The 25,217-nt window shown below is 36.6% G+C and overlaps 1 protein-coding gene across 8 annotated transcripts in view; it reads left to right on the forward strand.

Moving 5' to 3' along the window:
- ATXN7L1 (ataxin 7 like 1) overlaps nt 1-25,217 on the forward strand; it is a 111,730-nt gene that overhangs the window by 82,420 nt on the left and 4,093 nt on the right. For all 8 annotated transcript variants that reach the window (XM_079303716.1, XM_079303715.1, XM_079303714.1 and 5 more), the window contains 7 exons: nt 5,243-5,526; nt 10,345-10,427; nt 11,284-11,540; nt 13,494-13,686; nt 16,009-16,130; nt 18,628-19,579; nt 23,453-23,527. In XM_079303716.1, coding sequence (XP_079159842.1) covers nt 5,243-5,526; nt 10,345-10,427; nt 11,284-11,540; nt 13,494-13,686; nt 16,009-16,130; nt 18,628-19,579; nt 23,453-23,527 — 1,966 coding nt within the window. The remainder of the gene's footprint in view (nt 1-5,242; nt 5,527-10,344; nt 10,428-11,283; nt 11,541-13,493; nt 13,687-16,008; nt 16,131-18,627; nt 19,580-23,452; nt 23,528-25,217) is intronic.

Here is a 25,217-nt window from a genome sequence, read left to right on the forward strand (position 1 = left end):
GAACAACCTTTGTTCGACTTGCCTGATTCTTTTGTACTGCATCTCCTTTAAATTCTAGTTGTTACAATTAGAATTTTGGGAATGGTGTCTGCAGGAGCATAGCCCAGTAGATCTATCTGTTGCTGTGCCTGCCTTCATGTAGATCTAACTTCTGTTGTTAAATTTGTTATAATTTTGGTTGAGGCATCATCTCACCCATTGACCAAGTAGCTCTTTCTCTTGTTCATGTCCTGTGTTTTTCTAAGATGTGCCTCAGAGGTTCAGGTTGCTCCATGGCTAATGCTTTAAAAATCATCATTGGAATGATCAGATAAAAGAGGTCTGGAACTGTTCCATTTTTTAGCTGCTGTTTTAATACTTCCTTTCTTGTAGTTGGAATATAAAGTATTATTGTGAATACATCATCTAGAAATATCTGTCAGTTCTGATTTCTTCCCCTCTGTGTCTACCATCGTTGCTATTAATACAGCAGTGCTTAGAGATAGAGCAGAACTGGAGCACCACTGCACTGTGCACAAGATAAGTGCAAACCATCATTTTCTGCAGCTTGCAGTCAAGATTGGTGAGAGGTATAGCAGAAGGGTAGAAACTGAGGAGAAAAGGGCAAAGAATTGGTGTAAATAACAATAATAATGGACAAGTGATCATAATTAGTAAGCTTAGTTCAGATGCTTAACCCTTTATGAAAGGCATTCCTGCAGCCAGGAGCTCCCTTCCTCATTGCTGACCTGCCCAGAGGATGCTGCTTTGCTTATGTGCCTCAGCACAGCTTCTGGGTGCTGCCATGGAAGGTTTAGGTGCTGTGATGCTACAGGGTGTTCATTTTCACCTATCCATGATCCTAAAGCAGCATAAAATTGAGGTAAAGTGTTGAAGTAAGCTAGCATTGAGAAACCAGCTGAAGCAGATCTCCTTGGCCTTCCTCCACAAAGTTTAGTCTGCCAGAAGTTCTGAAAATGAAAAAAAGCGAGATGGAAATTATGTGGTTTTCATCAACACAGAGAAAACAGAAAAAGGATCCCAAAGGTATACCTGTGGGCAATCCTTTAAAATTTATAATGTCACTTTTCAAAGTGTTTTTTAATCATCTCTTAGCCTTTATTTCTTTGTGTTAGGAAATACAGTTGTTCATACTGAGGCTGCAGAAGTGAAGATAGTCATGATTTAGGGATATTCCTATTGCAGCGTGGAAGCAAAACTCAGCAGGTTTAATTTAGACTATATAATCTAGCATTAAATCACAAACATTTTGTACATTATAGAGGCAATCCCAGCAATGTAGGATAGAGCAATGCTTTATGTTTTTAAATGTTTGTGAATTTCTTTTTTCACAAATTTGGAGAGTTGAATGAGTGGCTGAGCTTTTAAAATGCATATAATTATAAATGACCAAAATATAAACTGAGAAAAATTATGTGATATGAGGGAGAAATAATTTTTAAAAGCCAAGAGAAAGGAAAACAGAAGTAAAAGGAGCTACAGATATGAAAAGTGGTGTGACATACTACAGTTTATTTTCTTGCTTGCTGGAAGGGACCTACAGTATCATCTACTCCTACTGCCTGACAAGGCATGAGAAAACAGAAGGAAATGTTACCTTATTTGAAAAAGAGAATGAGCTTCTAAAGCCTGTAGTGACCATGCACTTTGTGTAGTCCTCATATTTGAGCCTTTTTCTGCTAATTCATCAGCATTGGTATTGTACCACTGGTCTGCAACACTGGAAGCCATATTCCAATACCAGTATAACCAGGGACATGTGAAAACTGTTTCTTACTTGTCATATCCCATTTTTGATACAAGCACAACAATACAATAAAACCTCATATTGCTTATTCACTGTGACCATTAAATGTTTCTGTCACTATTTTCCAGTGTGTTGTTTCCCTGTATTTCACTGCAGACTGAACAGCCTGTTATTCCATGTGTAACTTTATATTCATTTGTATTAAAATGTCTCTTTGAGTTAATGAATATTACCAAACACTCCAAACACACTGCTTTTTATAACTTTGTCTCTTCATTATTTAGTTCCCCTCCATCCTGATTGCATCAGCAAATGTTATCACCAGTAATCTCATCTTTATTTCTCAAGTCCACTGAAGTTTTTGGCCATGTCAGACTTGGTAATGATTGCTAAAAATGCCCCTAGCAAAACACCCCCAATGAATCATAAATCTCTGAAAAACTAGATTTGATTTTCATATTGTTTAACATTTGCTTTTAAATCATTCTTATTTGTGTTTTGTAATTCCTTTCAAAAACTGTAATGTTTTCATAGTTATCTTTGTCAGTTTAACTGGTAACCTCATCAAAAAGTGAAACCATATTTCTTTGCCAGAATCTGATCCTCAGCAAAACTATGTCAACTTACTGTTTATCAGATTATTTTTATTAGCTTTTCCAATATTTCTTCCAAGACACTTTGGTTTGGGTTTTCAGCATGGATGCAAGGCTAGCTCCTCTAAGATTCCAACATTCAATTACAAATTAATATGCTGAGATCCAATATTGCTCCAACTCTTTTGGAACCCTTGGCCACATTATGCAGATTCCCTTATGTAAAAAGAAAACAAGCAATGATTACTTTTCAACTGGCACTTTGCACTTACTGAAGAAATCAAAAAGTGTTTTTTATCTGACTGGAGCGAGTTATCCTATTTCCTTCTTAGTGCAGAAGAAATAATGAACATTTCTGATGTGCTTGCTTTGGTAGCATGCAAACTGACTGCCTTTTAGGTAGATACTGCTATTCTTACTAGAGTCTATTTTGTCAAGAAAAGTAAATTTATCTTTACTGAATAGATTTTTTTCCTCACTTTCTATGTTTGTTGCATGTTGTTTTTCTAATTGTCCCTTTCAACAGCTGTCTTTAAAAAGTCTAAACAAGCTTATTGATAAAAAATTATTTTTAAAATACAGTAAATAAGATTAAAAACCTGGATTTTTTTTTTTTAATAAACTTTTGAAATAAGTCCTCAATTTTTTACTCAAAAAACTCTATTTGGAAAAAATCTTTCTAACCATTAAATACAAATATAAACATTTGTGTTTTATTTACTTTTTAAGACTGTAGTAGTTGGTTGCAGTCATTGGTCCTGTGGAACTTCCAGTTTACTGTTTGGTTATAAATTCATCTTTCTTTGTTATGCTGAGACTAAACTAGAGATCCTCACTGTTGAATGCAGTAAAAGAGAGAGAGAAATTATAATCTGTAGCTTCTGAAATCATAAATAATTTACTGTAGAGTACCAGGAACCTTATAGAATGTGTATGTCCACAAATAATGGAGTATTTTTCTTTTTTTGTACACTACAACTAAATGCATAATGAAGGTTGACTTGTTGGTCTGTAACAAAGCAAAGCAAAAATATTCCCTCCCCTGGGCATTTTTCATTATCACAGTGATCCATCCATATGTGCTCTATGATCTGAGATTCTGAGCACTGCAAAACAGAAAAACCCTGTTTATTTTTATTAACAATATTTCACTATTAAACCAGATAATACATTTGATTTTTTTCACTGAATATTAGTATTTAGAATTAAGATAGTTCTTAGAAAACTGGGCATGAAGATTTGCTCATATGTTTTTATACTGTAAAACTCTTCTATTTTCAGAAAATGTAATTGCCATCTGTTTATAAACAAAAACAAAATAATTCCTATGCTGACATGTTACAATTTTTAACTGCCATTTAACTTAATAAATTCAGAGAGTTTAAAAAAGGAGAGGATCAAATCCTCCCTTTCATAGCTACATGTTTGCATTCACTGAAATACTTAATGCAGTTCTGATTTTGTAAGGTGCATTTTTTGCTTAATTACTGGCCAGTGCTCTACACTTTACTGCAGTTGCATCTGTATTCTGACAAACTGCTACATTTATAGTACCACAGGAGATAGAAGTTTTATATTATTTAATTCCAGCACAAGAAGATGTCTTGGTGCCTAAATCTTCTTCATAGCTGTGTATAGTTATTGGTGATATCAATGTTTGTACATTTTCCCATGTTAAAATCCCCTTAGAATAAGGTAAGGCTTATTGTCTTCAGCAGCTACAGAGAAACAGAGGTTGGTAGGAGCCCAGGAAAGTCAAGACTTGAGTTATTTTGGACCCTGCTTCGATGTTTCCAAAGTGTGTCCCATGGAGAATGCCATCTCAAAGTCATCTTTTTCTGATTGTGAAAACTCCACACCTGTAAAACATTCCTTCTGTAGAAAGGTGCAGCAAAGGTGCCATTTTTGAGACACAAAAGAGTGAAATTATTTGCGAGTTGTGAATGGGGGGATGCCCCTAACCATATATGCATTATGTTATATTTTTAATCTGGGTTTGTTTCAATAGGGAGGGGTTTGTAATTTATATATTAACTGGTGGTCATAAGATACCCAGTTTTGGAGTTGTTGAGTAGATAAAGAGCTATCATTGGTTATTTCCTCATGCAGATAGAACCCAGAAATATTAAAGTACTGTTGCAGCTGTAAATCATTTATCTCAATCTGTTTTGCTGCCAAATTAAGAAGGTAACATTTGTTAGTGTCAGAAATATGCAGTGGTGGTAGTTAAGTTAGAGTAAGTTAGTTACTACAAATTTTACTCTAAAAAGGACCAAGTGAGTTAATAATTATACTGAGAATTTTTATTTTTAAGTCCCTAAGATCTTATTAAAATACATTGTAGTAATGCTCATGTCATCAAGAATTTTACTACTTGTAAAGGGACAACTGTTAAGATTTCTATGCTTAAAAATCTCTTTTCTCCTTGTTTCCAGAACTTGTATGTCATTCAGACACATCTGAGCAAATGAATTATTTTTGTGTTTGTTTAAAAATATTAATATTATTAGCAAACTGCTTCGTTATCATGGTGAGTTTAGTACAGCATACACATATCTGGTATGTGTTTGTGTTAAAGGCATGAGTCTGTATTTGTAAGGGGTATGTTTTGCTTAGTACCAAATACTGATTTTGCTTATGAATAGTAGGGGAGTGGATCTTAAAAAAATACAAAGGTTCATTTTCATAATTCTCTACATTGCCAGGCTTTACAGATGCCTGGCTTTGTAAATGCTTGATTGAATAAAAATAGTCAATACTGGTACCAAGTATTTCATTTTAGTCTAGTCTTAAGATACTGTGTCACTTGCATTGACATTTTTTTATCTGTGGAAAGGGATTAAGTAACCATCAATCTTTGGTGCAGAAAATACCACATGAATATTTTTCTTTGATCTTGCAGCGTTCCTGTTCCAGTAGTCAGTCTAGAGAAAATTCCTAACCTAGTGAAGGCAGATGGTGCCAATGTTAAAATGAATTCTGCAACCACTACCACCATCACTTCCTCCTCAGCTTCTTCATCCACCATACCTGCTCCAACTTTGGTTAAATCTGGTTTGACATCCAAGTCAGTGCCACCATCACCAGAAAAGATTCTGAACGGCAAAGGAATTGTAGCTCCATCAATAGACAAGAAGCACCAAAATGGCACTAAAAGCAGTAACAAGCCTTACAAAAGGCTTTCAGGTAAGTGATGTTGTAATTCACCTTTTGTGGTAGTCTGTTTTTCTTTGTTAATGCTTCTATAGCTCATAATGCAGCTAATAAAATGCTGGATTTGGTTTGATTTTTTTTTTTTTTTTCTGTGAAATGCCGGGTTGCACGTATGAAAATGAAAGCTTTCACACTTTCAGTATGTGTAAAGTATTTTCAAAGTACACATTCTGTTTAGCTTGAAATTGCTGATCAACAGGCCAAATACAAATTTTTAAGGAAGCAAATTCATTAAAATGGAAAGGCAGAAGACTTCTTCGTGCCGTTATGGGATTTGAGTCTGTTTACAACAAAGGAAAATGAGCCTTGGTTGGGTGACTTTAGTTCGTCATGATCAGGTTGAACAGGTTTAAGACATTGGTTTATCCTCCAAGTCATGATTTTTTAAAAGACTTTTTTGTTTTGTTTTGTTTGTTTTAGATATGAGAAAATTCTTAAGGAGATATGGGAAATGCTGGAGAGGTGTTAAAGTCATAATTTCCCTTAACCCCTCTCTGCCTGCAATTCACATGAGTTTCTAGCATGAGGATCTTGATCTTTCTCAGGAAGACAGGACAGTGGAGTTGAGAAAATTGCATTAAATGGGAAATGCCCTGGATGGCCTTAGGCAGAGTAATTTTGAGGATGTAGGTCCCTGTCCAAACCTGCCACCAAAGCACAGAACACCACATTGTGGGAGGACAGAGGCTCTGTTAGAAAGATTGCCATCCACTGGGAGAAAGAATTATTTTCCATGAAGTTCTCTAGAGGTGACCCATGCCAGCAGTTGGGCAGCAAGGAGAGAATTTGCCCCTAAAAGCAGAAAGCAGATTTTTGCTTTGAATGAAAGGAAACAAAGTGTTTTGAGGGTTTTTATTTTATGTTTTTTTTAAAGCAAAAGTAACTGACTCAAGTTTACGGCTGAAGAAGCTGTGCAGGGTCTATTCATCAGCTGGCAGTACTTTGTGACTCGGGCAGGAACTTCTTGTGTGTGCTGAAAGGCTAATTTTGCTAATGGCAGCATGATCCGCATTAGATCGTCATTTTGGCACAAAGTTAGTTCACATGATTTCTGAATGTGCACTATGAACCAGTATAACTTGTACAAGATAAATGCTTTCATTTCCAGTTAAAGACTGTGTCCTATTTTTTGCCTGAATATCAGGTTTATTTTTTTCATTTTCTCAGATTTGGCAATTGGCCTATGGTACTGCTCCCTTGGCTGGATTTCAGACCAGTGTGAGGTGTTTGCTAGGGCTGTGTGGGGCATGGAATAATGCCATTGCCTGAAAGGATTCAGTACACTGATTGCTTTCTTAACTACTTAAAGGTGGCATATAAGAAAACAGAATCGTTGTTCATTTATAGCTTTTCACAACATGAAAAAATGTTACAAGAAAGTCTCTAAAGATTAGGCTTTAACCCTTACATTTCATTTTTTAAGTAATTTAATTTATCAAGATCCAATACATTATTCTAATAAAAACTCTCTACATTTTACAGTTAATTTAGAATATTGCTTCCTTTTAACCTATTATTTCCTGCAATGGTTTAGATACTGAATTTAGCTAATTTAGTTAATAAAAATTCCTCCTTGAGCAGTTGAAGCTTTTAGTGGTTTTCCTCATGTTACCACTTACCACTGCAGGGCTGTGGGTGATACTTGTACAATTTTGTGCAAGTGCTTGCAGAAATGTGTTCATAAAGGAGAATTAGTTCTGTAGAGCCTTCCTACAGCTTGCTGTGTTTTTTTGTGGAGGTGGCTCTGGCATTATTCTTTCTCTAAGCTCTGACTTGCAGTGTCTTCTAGGCTAGAGAACATGGTAGAAATTTCTGCACAAGACCGAGTACCTGGATAGGCATATGTTTACTTTTATATAGTTAACGAATACACAGAACTGAGACCTTTTTTTACAGCTCCTCTATCATGATCAGATTTGTGGTCTGTTCTGTCTTACTTCCACTGCCTTAAGTATTGATGCAGCAACACAATAATTTAGGGATTATGCAAATCATAGAAGTCCTGAGAGCATTGGAGATGAATTGCCTGTAGATTGTGTGTCACTATGATGTATTCCTCTCCATTATTATACAGGACTGTGCAAAGGCTGAGAAGAGGATTTTGGAAGGTCAATGAGATGATTATTTGAGATATCCCATAATTTCATTCATTTCACATGAAAAGGATGAAAATGCAGCTAAGGGATTTAGGTTTCCCTCAGTCTGCTGCCCTAGAGCTGAACGGGTGTTAATTTTTGAAGCTCCCTAATAAGTTTGGCCAGTTTGCATCTGTTTCCTTCCCTTTTTAGCAACCTCTGCTGTCTCTCACACCATTTCCCTGATTGTGATTGAAGTTTGTTTTTTTCTTTGCTGAGAGCTGGTGTTTGTTTGTGTGATGAATGAACCTGCCCTCTTTTCAGGAGCACTGTCCTTGTTGAAAGAGAGGAAACAGCTTGCAGAACCACAAAAGACAGTCTGTAGCTGCCCAGCATAAGTGGATCAGTGTTTCCTAGTAGCAAATTTATTTTTTTTTCCTAAATCTTCCTTGGTTCTTGTTCTCTTTGGGATGACATTAAAGAATACAGATGTCCAGCTTATGCCAAGAAAAAACTTGCAATCAGAAGTTTATGACAGTTCAGTTTTGGCCCTTGCTCTTCCCTTGGTGAGGTTATAGCAAATGCTCTTCACTTTGTCCACTGAGCATGGGGAAGTGGAATCCATTCCAGAAAAACAGCTTTCTTAAGCTGTGCCTGTGCACAGGGGGCACACACACTCCACATTTCCTAACACAATATTCAAAAGCTGCATTTTGTTATTGATAAGAATGTGGTAAGTTTCATGTAGTGTGTTACCCAAACAAGGCATGTCTGTAGCTGGCAATTAGATGTTCATGATTTCTCTGGAGCAGCCATAGATGCTTCAGCCAGGAGAAGTGGTTTCCTCTTTGTTCAGTATTTTCTGTTTCTCAAATTCTCTATTCCCAAAATAATATGGGAAACCATATTATTTTGTTGTTCAGTCAATGGCAGAGGCTTCCACTCTTTCCTCTTACAACTCCTTATGTTGATTTTATCTGTATGTGTTTTCCTAATAGCTGGCTTTGCTATAATCAGTCCTACGAGTCTTGGGTGGTTGGGCCACTTACTGACAAGTACCAATCTGGAGCACTTTTGATTTTTGAAGTGTTTCCCTGTTGGTCCAAAACAGTCCTTGCTTGGTGACTTTCAGAACACATTCCCAAGCCTCATAATTGCCTTTAGGACTTTCTTTGAAGGTGTATTTATTAGCCCATATTGTCTCTTTAGTTTGTTTTTTCAATTTGCATTGAAGGTTTTAGGTGGGTCCTTCAGGAAACAATATGAGGAATATCTGACAGTCAAACACTAGGAGTAACTAGCTCCTTTAGTTCATGAACATGTGTTTTTGTCTATTGAGTAGAAAAAAATAATTATTGAGTCATACACAGCTACTTTTGTATTTCTGTTGTGTTGTAAATACCAAAGAAACTACAACTACCTATAACATATTTCAGTCCCTTTATAGATTTCACCAAAAAAAATCTGTGCCACCTGTTTTTTCCAAGCTCACTTTTTTTGTGTGGCTCTGCTTATAGGTTCATAATATAACCATTTAATGTTTGCATAAGCATTTTTAGGTCCAGATAACAGAATACATAGAACTGCTAGAAATTGTGGTATCTGGAGGCTGGTTGCTGTCTAACATTATCTACTGTCCTTACTTTTCTTTTTCCAGCTGTTTTACTTGCTGTGATGCTGTCATAACAGTGTTACACAGCTGTGAATCACTGTCTTCCTCTTAGCTCCATTTTTGTTTATAAAGAATTTTTAAATCCTCTGATTAAATGTTGTATTTGAGTACAGGATGTTTGTTGTATCTGAATGTAACACCACTGTAAGTTAAAACAGGATTTGGCAAATAGTTTGTATTCTGCTACCAAACAAAAGCAAACCAGTCTGCCAATTGCACCATAATTCATCAAGGTGTATGAAGGTAATTGTAGAGGGTTTTGAAGTCATGAGCTAAAAGGTGTATATTCATAGTTTTGTTACATCTCTTAGTGCAAACCCAAAAATCATAGTAACATAACCTAAAGGAGGTGATGGTATCTGTGGTATAGAAATACTAAAATATTAATAAAATTAAATATGCAGATACAGCATATTAAATATTAATGCTCTTTTAATGTTAATCATGAGTAGAACTCATGTAAATGCCTCTTTATATAATCTCAGCAAACTTTAAATTCCATCCCTTCCTTCATGTGGGGAAATAAAAACTAACATGCATGTTTTTTTTATAAAAATTTGGGAGACAGATTTAGATAAATTTTATTTTTAAAATGCCACCAGTAATCAACCATGGGTTCTTTTCTAGAATTTCTAAGTATTTCAGAGAAATGATGTTTAAAGCACTTGTGATACCATTTTTGTCTGAGCCCAGCTCTGGAGCCTGAACTGCAAATGCTGGCCTTGGAGGAAGCCAGAATTAGAGAGGGAATTGAAGTCACAGGGATTTGGCTTGGTCCTTTGTTTGGGCCACTCCACTGTAAGCAGACTGATTTCCATGAAGTCTTTGGCTGAAATTCTGCTCTAAATGGTTTTAAACATGCAAGGACCAGAAAATGCACATCTATGAGTGATGAGTGATCTCATAGCAGTTATGAGATGCTGGGGTTGGGATCAGTGGTTCAGGTTAAACCTGATTAAATTAAATTCTAGCATTATGAGCTACTCCAGTTAAAACTTCTGTAATAATCTATTTTTTCTCATTTCCCATTCTCCCATCAAACAGAAAGAGAATTTGACCCAAATAAGCACTGTGGAGTACTGGATCCTGAAACAAAGAAACCTTGCACAAGATCACTCACCTGCAAGGTATTTTTCTTAGAAGATAAAATATCAGATGCTTTGTTATAGTTTAAATCCTACCACAGTAGTTTGAGAGGTCATACCTGCTCCTGTCTTACAGACAATGGGTATGGTATTCAGGCGCTGTCTTCAGGTAATTCTTTTGTGTAATTCTGTTTCTTTGAATCAGAGCATCTGCATTATTCTACTGATATTTCTAAAAAGATTTTTTTTTCTTATCATTTTATTATGCAAAAAGCATTAATGTTTCATGTAGAAGCCCAAGTGTTATTTTAAATGCTTCTTTTTTGGTTCATGTGTGCAACAATGTTGAAGTATAGTCAGTTTTTAGTAAAAAAAATTACCATATTTTTGTATAATAAATTACTTGGAGGCTGCCCTTGTGATAGTAATAACTCCCGTGTCAAAAAGTAGCTGCAATGTGAGACATTTCTAATGAACATTTGTATGTGTATGTTCTGCCTGTCAGTAGAGATGATCAGCTAAATTTGCTTTTAAATGTATTCATGTTTTTCAATCCAATGAAATCAGCTTTTCATTGTAAGCTAAAAGCTACAATGATTTTCCTAATATCTTAAAATCACTAGAATTCTATTTTCCATCTCAGAAAAGGTAAGTCAATAGTCTCTTTTATATAAAAAATTGTTGCAAATAGTAATTTTAGCCTTGTTGTTGGCATTTCTTAAGAATGACTTTATAAATTATCAAAGATAATGTGGAATAGCAGCTTTATTTCCATAACTGTGGCTAAAGTTGTTTGAAGTAGATTTTTATCTTTTAGAGTAGTGGTGTATCAGAAGTATAGAGGACTCATAAACAATGTCATGCACACACAAATGCTTTTTAACCACCCTATTTTTAGACTCATTCACTTAATCATCGACGAGCAGTTCCAGGCCGTAAAAAACAGTTTGACATCCTTCTAGCTGAACACAAAGCTCGATCCAGGGAAAAAGAAGTTGCAAAAGACAAAGAGCATCCACCATCTGCAAGGGAAAGCTATCAGAGCCAGCCCACACCAGCACAAGACTCTCTGTCAGGATCCTCAGTGAACTCTGGGCAAGAATCTAAAGTAACATCTCCTGCAAAATCTAGACCACCAAATTCTGTACTTCCAAGGTAAGCAGTTCTCCAGTATAGAATGTTGCATTCTGAAGGTGTTTTAAGAAATTTCTTAGACTTTCACACAGCTCTTTTTTGTAAGTATCTAATGCTTTAGGCTATTGCACAATAAAACATATTAATATAAGAATTTCTACTAGGTTATGTTAATGGAACTCTGTCCATGGTAGCCTCTGATCTAACTAGGAATGAGGAAAGGAACAGTGTCCACCTTTGGCTCAGAATCTCAGACTAACAGCATTTTTTTGCTAAAATGATCAGTAATAATAAGGAAAGATTATATTCAAGTCATTCAGTCGCATTTGAGAATAAAAATCTGTTTGCATCCATCAGTGTAGGTATTAGAATTCTGCACATTTATATAGAATTTTTCTCCAGAAATACTTTGCCAATTACATTAATGGGATTGTCATAAAAAGGTGTAATTTAGTGTTGATTTAAAACTACTGATATGAAACAATCCATAGCATATCTTTACTTGTTTTGAAGATTTTTCTTAGAAAGGACAAAAACAGTCTTCAGAAAGACAATAAAAACTTCTGAAGGCATCCTTTTGCAAAAAACAATGTGAGGTATTTGATCTACTGAATTCTAGTTACCCTCTGGAAAATTTCACATATGTTTTGTTTATTTGTAGGATTTTTTGTTACTAATTTTGGCTAGTGTGCATAGACCTAAATTAGTTGGCTCTGTTCATATTTATACTTTTACATCATTCATTTCTTTGCAGAAACCTTGGTCCAGATTGGGTGGTCATTTTGGGACTTTTCTATTACAATAGTCCCTGTTTCAAAGAGATATTTCTTGTATTTGATATCTCAGATCTTACAGAGACAGCTGTTTCTAATGTTTTCTGTGGGGGCACCAAGCCTGAATGAAGTTTCATTCCTACTGTGGCAGAGGTGGGAGGGTTTGAATGAAAAGAAAATTAAAAGATACCCACTGATGAATTGGTGCTTCTCTCCCTAATATTTTAAAAGCAGTGACCTTACACCATCCTTCCATAGAGAGGAGCACAGGCAGACAGGTAGAGATGGGGTTTAGTAGGTGTTACAGTCAAAGTAGCTAAACTGAAGTGTAATTCCACGAGAGTCAGCTGCAGAAGTTGCAGAGGTAGCAGTACTGGAGGAGGAGGATTTGAGCAGTCAGACACAGTGTGAGTCCTGTGCTGATGCCATTGGTGAGCAATCCCTGTGCAGGTCAGGAGAGGGCTCCTGTCTGCAGGCTTGGGACTGCTCTGTCCTGAGTGCATGAATTTGTGAGGCTGAAGAAGGTCATCTACAGATTTTGCCCAGTGTGGACATCTGCAGCCTCAGAGCTCTCCAAACATACCTGGTTGTGCAGATTGTAATTGAGAGCCTTTTCCACCCCCACTTCTAATCTAATTGTTTTCAAACTACTTTTGAAAGGCAAGGCACCATCATATCCTGTGATGCAAAGATGTTCCTACTTTGTTTTTTTGCATTTTAGACAAAGGTAGAGAAAACCTATATGATGTGAGGAGTTCTCCCAGTTACTTCACTCACTAATCTGCCTCTAGAAGGGGGTCAACTAAGCACTCCTGTATTTAGTAAACTCATTTAGCAGGATTTTTGTAACTGGATCCTTAGGATTAATCAAGTAGTGGAGTAGTGGTTCTGTGTAAGAAGATTTTATATACCTGATTTTTATTTGTGTTTTAAATATACTTTGTCTCTCTCAAGATCTGAAGTCCAACTTCATGACAAATATAAAATTTCAGGCAATAGAAGGGTGCTTCTGTTGACATTAACTTGATGACAACTTCACAGTATAATTCTGACAAGACCAAATGTCACCTGTTTAGTGTCTTTTACTGTCCTTGTTTACATTTGATCATTTCTGCCATCATTTGCTTTGATGCTTGATGCCAGCAGGTAGGTTTATAGAGCCTTTGAATGCTGGTGATTTAAATGTATATTCTCCTTCTAGACCATCATCTGCAAATAGCATAAACAGCAACAGTTCTTCAAACCACAGTGGGTACGTACCAGAACTGCCACTGCCTTCCATGGGAGGAGATATCACAAGCAGATTGTCCAGTGATGAAGGAGAAGTGGATGGAGCTGAAGAATCTGAGAAATTAGACTGTCATTTTTCTGGACATCATCCCAGACCTCTTGGGGTATGTGTCAGTCTCTGGCATGCCTTGCCATTGTTCTTGCATAATTAGGGAGGGGAGAACAAATAAGTGATTTAATAAGAAGGTAAGGAATGAAGATCTTACATTCTGAGAACTGTTTCTAAAGAGCAAAAATACATTCAACAGAAAGGGGTGAGGATGTGATAAGGTAGGAGGAGACCACTGGTCAGTAAACATGATACATTGTTGTTGGACAAGATGAGCAGCAGAAAATCAGAAGTTCTGTTTTTAGATTGTCCTCTCAGGAACCTCAAATTTGGTGTAGTTCTGCTAAACTGAGGAAAGTTGCATTGCTTTAAATGTGACATGAGCAGATATTCTTGGTTGTTGCAGCTCTTACAAAACTGTACCTTGCAGTTGGTGGCAGAAGGCTATACAGTCCTCCATTCATTTCTGTAGTCTGATTTAAAGCAGTAATTAAATGTCATTTATGTGAGTGTATGTGGACTTAGAAACTATTGCTTCATTCATCTCAAAATGGAAAGGCTTTGGTGGTGGCTCAAGGATGTTTGAGCAGCTGGTTTTGTCTTTCTCCTGTGTTAATGAGAAATTTCATTGTAAGTAGTAAAAGCTGCTTTGTGATATTATCTCTGCAGTGTGAATTTGTTTACACTGTTCAAACCAAAAAGCAGTGGAACTTGAAGTTCTTAGGAGTTGGTTCTCATAAAAATCGAGCCAAGGAATACATTTATGTGTTTTCCACGTGATATGCAGAATAAAACAAACATTTTGTTAACTGGTAGCATTGTTTGTATTCTCTAGAGCAAAGGAGAACTTGTTAATGTCGGAGACCAGGAAAAAGTATGACCCAAACATGAAATGACTGTCAGATAAAATCCTGCATTTGGTTCTTGCAGAGAAAATGAGAATTACCACAGTCCACATAATACTAGGATATGCAGAAACCTTCTATTTCCTTGGTACTATTGTATGCTACTTTGGTTTTGCTGACTGCTTCTCTGTGAATTAAAAACTAAAGGTTTCCTGCATGGGTGTCCACACAATTAAAAAATAATGTAAGTGCAGCCAATTCTTGTACTTGCCTCAGCAGAGAGGCATGGCTGTCAATAGCCATTTTGATTTAGGATCCTAGTTCTGTTCAAGGCAAACCCACTGACTCATCTGTTCTCTGAAATCTCAGCATCTCTCAACTGAAGCAGTTACTGGTAGTGAGACCAGCTCTTAGTCCATATCAGTGTGAAGTGAGAAAAGATAGTGAAAATCACCTCCAGTTCATGCTAAATTGCTGAATTTCATATTCAAGTAGAGTGTTTTCCTTGTAAAGACCCTCTCCCAGCCAGGTGGAAATAATTGCTCGGGGGAAAGTCAGTAGCTACATAAATTACCTCTTGGTGGTACTTGATGTTAGCAGTAGCTCACTGGGACGTGAGGCTAGTTTATCAACTTAGGTGGTGGCTTTAATTAACCTGTTTAACCTTGTCATGAAACAGACTCAAAATGAACAATTGCAGTCACCACTGGCTGTCCAGTGAACTGACAAGTGCTTTGAACAGATGCTCTTTCACCACATCAGTGTTTCTGCTGTCAGCCAGAATCCGTGGGACTGGGTCCCTTGTGTGATGGAGAGTTGTGTTTTGAGGATGATTTGTAACAGATTTCTCTACTACAAACATGCATTGCAGCAGTTCTCTGCATCATGTAGATGAGTAAGACTGAGCTGAAGCAAGAGCAGATTCCTGATTGTAACATTTCAGTGTAGTAGGACTTTTCAGGAAGTTCTCCAGAGGAAGTGGTGCAAGTACTGAGCTGTGCAGAATTCTCTAAAACTACTCCTACAGTTGATTTGCATGCACTGTGAAGAGTGTATCCCATGTTCTATTGTAACACAGATTCCATGGATGAAAATTTACTTTTTTTGCTGAAATATCAGGGGTTTGTTTATTAAGTGGATACTAAAGATGTTCCCATTGCACTTTTTTCCTCTTCAGTTACATTTTTATTGCTGTCATGCAATTATGCAATTTAAGACACACACAACAGTGTAACCTGCCTTTTTGAGAGAATAAGAATTTTTTCTTTGAAATTACCTCAGCAGTTATATTCTCTTTCTGGCACTGATTTGTTAATGAAGTATGAAATATACTTTACACTAAGCTGAAAATTATGCACATATTTCATAATTTAAAAAAAATATTTATGCTGTAGATAATGAAAACCACACTTTAAAACTTTAAAAGAAGTTTTATATGCATGATACAAATTACAGCAGTGTTCCTTGACCTATCAATAAATGTTTCATAATGTAGAAATACATTTTTATAAGCAACATACCTTTTCTTTCAGTTCTGTTCGTATGGCAGTCGCTTAATGGGAAGAGGGTACTATGTCTTTGACAGAAGATGGGACCATTTCCGATTCGCACTCAACTCCATGGTAGAAAAACACTTGAACTCACAGATGTGGAAGTAAGTGGGATTTTTATACTTGGTGGGTAATTTACATTTTTAATTCTGTAAAATTTCTAAATTAAACACTCCATGGCCATTGTTTGTAAAATTACCTCGGTATTAAGGTATAGCAGTAACGTGTACAAATCTTCTCTCCTCTGTTGAGGAATATACAGCCCATTCTCCTAGTCCAATGTGAATTTCTGCCAGAGATTTTTGCTTAGAATGTTATGCCTTTATCATGCTCCTGTATTACTCATTCAGGCTTTCCTGTGCAAGACTTTTGAGTTGTAAGATAAGGAACCTGGTGCACATCTTCTGTGTGTAAGATGGAATATGATAAGTTTTTAATCCATAATGCCCCTACTACCTTTGGGATCTTAAAATTCTGATTGTTACTCACCGTTGAAGTACCTCTCCATCACATATGCAGGTTCCAAGCACTATAGGCTTTGACTATAACATAGATGTTAATTCTTTTTTAAAAAAGTAATTATAAGTTCGTGGCACCTGCAGATAGGATGGATTTTTGGGGGTATTCTGCTACAGAATATGCATTCTTCTTCCAATGCAATGATGCTAAAGTACAGTGTTTCATGTCACTGTTTATTATCAGGACTGTGTTATATTCATTGGATGCCAGCCATTAGATAAACAAGGTCTGATTTTTATTTAAATATATATTTTTAAGTATTAATGCTTGGCTTGTCTGACTAACTTGGTAACTTAATGATAACGGTGCCATTGTGCTAGGAGATACAGTTTGGAAATGATTGGTTCTGCCATAAAAGGGCCAGTTTCATGTCTGTTCAGACTGATCATGCTCAATCTGCTTTGTAAATCCATAAACTAGTGTTTGTCCCCTTCCACAAATAATAATATTTTAGTTTCCTTATATAGGAAGATTAATATTTGTTACCTATTGGCTTTATTTGTCAGGAGAAAAGATGCTTGGGTATCTGAAAAAACATATGCCACAACTACTACACACTAGTACAGAAAACAAAACTTCTATAGTAGTTATTTGATACCAGAAGCAAACAAGCCTTATCCTGCTCCCACTAAATCTGATTTTAGAAGTTTTCCTAAATTTTAGCTGTTTATGTAATCTCTAATACTTTAATGAGCTCCAGCCATACTCACTTGTCTGTATAACACAGGAAGCTGACAGTGCCTAACCCCTGTTTTATTCCTCTCATCTGGCCTGACCTTTCCCTGTGCTCCCCAAGCAGAGCTGGGTGTGAGGCTGCTGTGCTACAGCTCTGCAGCTGTGGCCAGAGGTACAGGGGTGCAGGGCCATGTTCTCAGAAATGTAGCATTAACAAAGTATTTTCATCCCTGCTTCTCAAAGTACTTTGCAAAGTGGGTACAAATTGTTGACCTGTCTTTAAAGGAAACCTGGAGGACAGCTCTGATAAGCAGCTTGGTTTGCATTGCAAGTGGTAGGACTTCCTCCTTTCTGGTGGCATGGACTGTATGTCATCTCTTATGTAATTGTGCCATAGAGAGTGTTGTGTCCAACAGTTTCCATAGGAAGAATACCTGGAGAGAGCACTTGTAATTAGGATTTCATTTATGATAAAACAGCACAACCAGGGCTGCTCTTTTATCTGTGAGGGCAAGAGTATGCCTTTAAAAATGGGAAAAGTGAGTAGTGAGGGTAAAAAGGGCAGAGTTATGGGGCTGTGCAGCTTCTTAGAAAAGAGAAATAGGATTAAACTGTGCTATAAATTTAAGTCTAAATAATGGGAAAAGCTCCCATAATAGTTTTTCAAGAGACATTATGAAGGTCTGGTTCTTTGATAATACCAGATTAGATAAAATAATAGATGATAACTGAATGGAAAGGAATTTGAATACATACTGCTAATTTCACAGGTAATATTATTATACTTTCTTCTCAAAGGAGTGTTCAGCTGTTTATAAAGCTTATCAAGCTGTGTTGAATATTTTGTCAATTTTTCAGTATCAGTGAAAATTAATCAATAACTTACCTGTTTAATCCAATCTAACCAGCTCTTAAATGAGCTGTTGGGAATAGCAGTGCAATTGGAAAGGGATGATCTTTCCTCTTTATGCTTAATGATAAAGTGCTTCACAGCCCTGCAGACTGGCTCATTAACTACTTAAACTCATAGGTTAGATTTCATTAAGGTTAATATTGAAACTGTTCTACAACTTGAACTTTGAAGCAAAACATATGCAATTAATGAAACTTATTGACTAGGATAAGTATAGGTGCCAATGTCAGGCATTTTATTTGCCTTTTTTCATTGTTTGGTAAAATAAGAAAAGGAAAAAGAAAATGAAATTTGTAATAATGTGTTTTAATTGTAATACTGTACACTTAATTGCTGTATATGATTAATAGAATACAATAGGAATCAAAATTATAATGAACTAGGTTTGCCTTTTTGAATAAGTTAATGGAAATTATTTCCTGTCTGCATTGTTTGGATTAAATTTTTTATGTATCTCTCTTCTTATTTTTTTCCTTTCTTTCTTTTCTATTTAGGAAAATTCCTCCTGCGGCAGACAGTCCCATGCCTTCTCCAGCAGCACATGTCTCCACTCCTTTTCCAGCATCAGTCTTACAGCCCTTCAGCAACCCCAGTGCAGTGTATATTCCTTCAACACCTATCAGTTCAAGAATCACTTCTTCTTACATAATGACATCAGCCATGTTATCAAATGCAGCCTTTGTGACAACAGCAGAGACAAATTCCATTATGTCACACACCACGGCTTTTCCTCACGTGGCTGCCAGCCTAAGTATCATGGACTCAACTTTTAAGGCGCCATCAGCTGTGTCACCAGTGCCAGCAGTCATCCCTTCCCCATCCCACAAGCCATCCAAAACAAAAACCAGCAAATCCTCAAAAGTGAAAGACCTGTCATCTCGGAGTGATGAGTCTTCAAGTAACAAAAAGAAAAAGCCGCAGTCGTCGTCTTCATCGTCGTCATCATCCTCATTATCTTTGCAGACATCTTCCTCATCTTCATTTTCAGGGTCCCACAAAAAGAACTGTGTCCTGAACCCCAGTTCAACGTTGAACTCCTATCAGGCGACATCCTCCTATAACAGTGTGTCTGTGCACAATACCAATAATGGAACAAGCCCACTCAGTGCCAAATCGGAGCCCTCAGGACGGACTTCATTGTCAAGTAGTTCAACAGACTCAGTGAAACACATGAGCATGGTAGTGAGCAGTATTGACTCTTCTAATCTGTCTGTATCTTCTCTCGTGCACCACTCAGGGGACCACTCCCTGGGAGCACATAATGCAGTGTCTTCTCTACCCCTTTCTTTTGACAAATCAGAAGGAAAAAAACGTAAAAACTCTAGTTCTAGTAGCAAAGCCTGTAAAATCACTAAAATGCCTGGTATGAATAGTGTTCATAGAAAGAGCACTGCCAACCTTATTTCTGCGGTGCCAGATCCTACAAGCAGCTCCATCTCTCGGCAGGTAAGGGACTCTTCCAGTTACTTTTTTGCAGATCATGTGTGACTTCCTTGAAATATTTCGTGCTGAAAAGAAAATACCACATGTGCTTCAGATGGGTTTTCATCACGCAACTTACTTTCTAGGTTAATACAGAAACAGATTTGTATTTGTTTTGTACTCGTCATTGAAAGATGTTTTGAGAGTTAAAAAAATTATATATATACTTTCTCAAAATATTTTTATGAGATTTTTTATTCAATTATTAAAATAGCTATTTGTATCTCTGAAAATAAAACTGAATGTCCAGAATGGATAAATAATTTTTAGGAAAAAAAAAAATTTCTTAATTCTCATCTCTCTGAAATAAATTGTGTTATTGAAACAGGAAGATGAGAGTCAGAATTTCTGTTTATTTATTTATTTATTTCCAAACTTGTTGCTGGTTCATTTCCTAATGTTATGCAAGTCTCTTGATATCTCTTCTATAAAATGCATCTACCTTTATCCTGGGGAGAGTCTGAGCTGCCTGACCTCAGATGCTGTTTCCTGCTTGAAACTGCAGAAATTAAGAAATCAGGGTCTTAACCAGATGACCTTTAGTGGACATTTGGTTACTTTTTTCAGAGTACATGTGTTCACAGAATATTGAAGTCAGTGGTGCAGCTTAAGGTTAGATACACTTGTTTCATTGATAGCAACAGAGCTTTGGCTCCTCTTGCAGTGGTGCTATGTAAGGATAAAAGTGTATGTGGAGTAAGATCTGGTAGGAAAACTGCCAATACAATCTTTATAATGTCCTATTGTTCCATTCTGCTGCTGTGTGCAGTGCTGTGCAGTGCTTGGCCCTGGCATCTGAAAGACAAAGCCATAGAAATTTGGATAACTCAGAGAGAATCCAGAGAAGGTAGTTTAGGAGATTTTTTTGTTGTTGTTGTTTTTTGGTGACACTCATTTCCTACGGATATAAAAACTAGTGTAATTTAGAAAGGATGATGATAAGGGTAAAGCAATCCATAAATAATAATGGCAGAAGTGGGAGAGGAAGAAAGGAATAAATGAATCCTAAAGCTGGTATAGGAGACAGAATGAAGGTCTCAAAGAATGGCCTAGCTGTTGTATTTTCTCTTTCCTACTTCCAGCAGAGGTGCAACAGAGATGACTTGTTTGGCTTTTTAAAATGGGGAGTGGCATTGCCTTTGTATTGTAAGCCTCTTAAATGTGTCCTGCAATCAGAACTGATCTTCAAGTAACTGAAGTCAGCAGAGGTTGCTGTAAATTCTTCCTTCTATCACCAAATCCGAATTTTGAAATGTGCCCAAAAAGATTAAATTGCCCCAAGGTTTAAAGTGTCAAAGGGAAAGAAAAAGTAAGTAAGTACAAATTTGTACTTTGGTACAAAAATGGGTAATAGGAGATGGATTGTATCATCTTTTCACAGGACATAGACTGTATCTGTAGCTAGTGCAGTATGAGGAAATCTTACAGAGGAGATTCTGAGTTCAAATTCTGAGCTCCCTCAGGATCAAATCTGTTCCTGTGTGTCATTCCTTTTTTCAATTTAAGATATATTTCATGGTGCTGCACAGCAAGAGAAGTAAATAAACCATTAGAAATTAATCAGAGGTCTTTGCTGAATATTTGTAAAAATGAAATTCGGACTAATATTTTTAAAGTAAGAGGCTAAATATTTGTAATGAGTGTTACAATATAGAAATATTTTAATATGTTATACATATATATATGTTATGAATATATATGTATTTGACCAGGTGCATACATACGTGTATATATATGCATATATGTGTATGTATATATGTAAAAGTTGGTCACGCTTTCCTCTTATACTGCTGGTTTTTGGAGCTACAGCAGTAGTCAAAAATAGGAGATAAAATGGAGTTAATTGTATTTCAGAAGTCAGTCTGGCAGCTAATTGTCTTTGGAACAAGAATACTGTATGCATGTATGATACTGTATAAATGGAATTTGTACCCATTTAAGCATATGGGTTAAATATACATACTCTACATGTGTTTATTGAAGCTCTGGAGTATAAAATACTTAAATTCCCTTTTAAGCTATGCTGTTTGACTTGCTGTGTTCTAGTAATGCAATTACAGTAAAAATCCCACCCAAAAAATGGTGTGGCTTAAAATCTTGCTCTTGTTCCTTCATGTAATAGGGCAAATTGAAGAAACAAAGAACATAGCAACGGGTGATAGGCTCAGGTACAGTTTTCTTATTTAATTCAACTCTAGACTGGATAGATAGTAACTGGAAGTGTTAACCATTGGGTTTTGAAGTACACTTCATTTTTAAAAGACAGTGGGGGAAAAAAAAAAGGATTTTAATTTTGGCCTCCCACTTATACTTTTGAAATGGTTTCCCATCATTAAAGACCCAAGATATCTGGGAACCTTTCTCTAGTTTCAGAGTGCTGTACCTGTACAGCCTGTGTGACTATTTCTCCATTTAAAAGGAGGAGATGTATTTATTATAAAGGGGTTTATGAATGCTGTAAAGGTGTATGTAGGGAATAAAGATTTGCAGGTGTGTCCCAATGTTCTGAAGGACCAGGAAAGATAGAAGGTTGTGTCTTTAGTCAGGATTTATAGTTAAAGACTGTTATGCTCCAAAAAACAGCTGTGACAGGCAAAACAAGCTGAAGGGAGCAGGACAGGCAAAGACCCATCCTTTTAATCTTCAAGCCCATGGGAGCACCTTCTAAACTGCTTGTAAATAAAAACTTCACACATTTATTCTGGATAGAATAGAGAACACTGTTCAAAACAATCTCTGAGAAAGGGCATCTGTGGAGAGGAAGAGAGAGGTTACCTTTCACTCTGAATGTGAAATGGCAGAATAATAAACAATGCTGTGGAAGGGAAGGAGAAAGCTGCTCCTGTGAAGGCCCTGCCAGCCAATGCCACAGCCCCACCAAGTCAGTAAGAAACTGGCTACTGCATTTCTCAGTGTTCAGGAGACAGGTCCTTGCTATGTCTCCATCAAAGGATTAATGCTATGCTACTTGAAGTCAGTGATTGTAAACAGCTACTCACTCTGCAGTCATCTCCATTTGCAGACAGGTGTCCATGGTTAATTTCTATGTTTTGTAACCCCTGAGGAACTACTCCTCTGACTCAACAGCTGTGTCCCTTCTTGTGTCACAACAGAAATACTTGCACCATTTTTACAGGTCATTGTAGAAAAACCTATGACAGGCTGCTCTTGCAGAGTGCTGTAAACTCACAGACATTGAAACAAGCAGTTGGAATATTGCAGTATTATAACTAAGTACTTTTAAAATGTATGCATATGTACTACAATTTACACTCATTCTCAAAGAAATTCTCTGATGCAGTAAATGGATACAAGTGCAAATTTGAATCTCTGGAGTTTGGTTCTTGTGATTAATATTTTCTTTACTGATTAATGATATATGGAAAGAAATGGAATAACTTAGGGTGTGCTCTGGTGCTTGGCAACTTGGTTTAAGCTCCCCAGGAGTGGAGAAGGTCCCCTGGGGAGGATCCCATGACCTGGAGCACTCTGTGCTCTGTGAATAGCTGCTCTAAGTGACTCCAGTAACTAGAAAAACCAGTATTACAGTCTAGGGAGGTGAGGGGGTTACAGTTTATATTCCCTCAGCAACTGTTTTGTATGTTATTTTCTGACCTGTAACAGTATTTATGTGCCTTTGAAGACTCTTTAAAGTATACAGGCTCTGAGAGATAATGATGATTCTATCTGAAGAGTATCTTTTGCAATGGCAAAATACCTGTGTTCCAAATACAACATGATTAGTACCACATTACACAGGGAAGGGAAGGTCATTGCCAGCATCTGAATTCAACTGACAAATATGTCTCTCAATGCTGCTCAATTAATGTTTTTCAGATTGGGAAAAATAGCAGTGTAGCTTTGTCACAATCCAGTCCTTCGAGTACATCAAACCCAGTACACAACAGACAAGTAAGTTGCTTTTAAAGACGTGTACTTAAGTAGTTTGTAAGCAGTTTTGAAGCATTTTATACTATAAAACCTTAAAATACAATTTCTTTATGAATACAGTTCTTTATAGAAGCTGCCATTCGGTGAACTAATACTGAATTTCTCCTCTCATGTAATTTTTTTCCAGCTATTTTCCTCTCAAAGAATTATGAATTACAAATTTTTTGCTTGTTTTTCACCACCTGTATTACAGCTCAGGTTGGCTCATGGCTCAGCCAGCTGCTCACTGGCTGTTGCTCTGGTGATAGAGGCTCAGCAGCAGCAGCAGCAGATCTCTGTTGGTTTTTCTATCCAACTTCTCATGCTGAGCAAGATGGCACAGCAGAGTCCCCAGACTGGCACAGGAGGGACAGCATTTAAAAATAGGCCAGAAGTAAAGCAGCAAAGGGAGAGCAGAAACAGGCACTTGGCTATTCAGAGAAACTAATCTGAAAGCATGACTAACCCATGTATAATATGAGCTCTTCTTAAACAGGCTATAATAAATGCTGTAACTCAGCTTTTTTGATCCAGCCTTCATCTGTCTGGAGGACTGCTACACTGGTTTATTTTAATATGGCCCCTACTATTTGGCTCTCCAAATTGAGTACTTTGTCAAGAATTTAATATTGTTCTTTAGTGTGAAAACATTTCCCACCTCAGCAAGGTACAGTCACAAATAATCCAGAGGATTTTTCTGTACAGCAAGTGTCTTAGAATTCTGTTATGTATTCTGGCCAAATTGTGCATGAATAGTTGTTCCAAATGGTTGTGCTGCTTAGTTTCTGCTGTGTAGACACAGGAAAAGAATAGTATGATATGATAGCCCACTACTGTATGCCCATTCAAAAGACTCTGAATCACTCGTTTATTGAGATTACCTGCCAAACAGTAATTTATTTTTTTTCTCTCACGGCTGAATGCAAAATAATATATGTATAGAAGAACTACTCTGAAAGGAAAAAAGTGGAAAGTTTCTTCATACTTCTAAGGAGTGGCATTTTCCTCTATGACACTCATCCAACTGCCAGTGACAAACTGTTCCGAAGTTCAAAACTGTTTTTGTTTTAATATCTTGCTCCTGTGTTAGTATAAAATACAATTACCCAGGGAGCAGAACTTGTTGGGATCTGTTGCCTGGATCCCATGGGGAAAACCTGAGAGTACAAAACATTAATTTTGTGTCAGCTCTATGTAAACTGAGATTATTGCAGAGCTTTTCAGCTGTCTGTTTTCATAACTTTATCAAAAATAGAAGTGTTTGCTTGTTTTAAGCCCCACAAACTCTTTGTTTTAAAAAATATATTTTTTTCAGTTTGGTAGTTGAATGTGAAGCTCAAAGTACAAATCAAAAAAGAAATCAACCTGATACTAAGTTTTATTATGCTTTTTCTTTTCTAAACTTACACAAGATTTTAGTATTTGGAACCATGAATGATGATTCCCTATTTAATGAATGCTTGTCACTGTCAAATCTGAGCTGCTTTGTTGGCAGCTTTTATCTCCAATCTAGCAATTGAAGAGTCTCTAAATAAAATTTCTTTCTTAAACTATGCTGTAATATTTCATTGTGAAGGTGCTAATAATTAGGTAACAATAAGTGGATCTGCAAGTATATGCTGTGTCAGTAAAGGTATTACTGAGCTGAGCTCTCTTGTTTTGAATGTTAGTG

This window comes from Erithacus rubecula (genome assembly GCF_903797595.1).
Source record: "Erithacus rubecula genome assembly, chromosome: 4".
Taxonomy (NCBI): Eukaryota; Metazoa; Chordata; class Aves; order Passeriformes; family Muscicapidae; genus Erithacus; species Erithacus rubecula.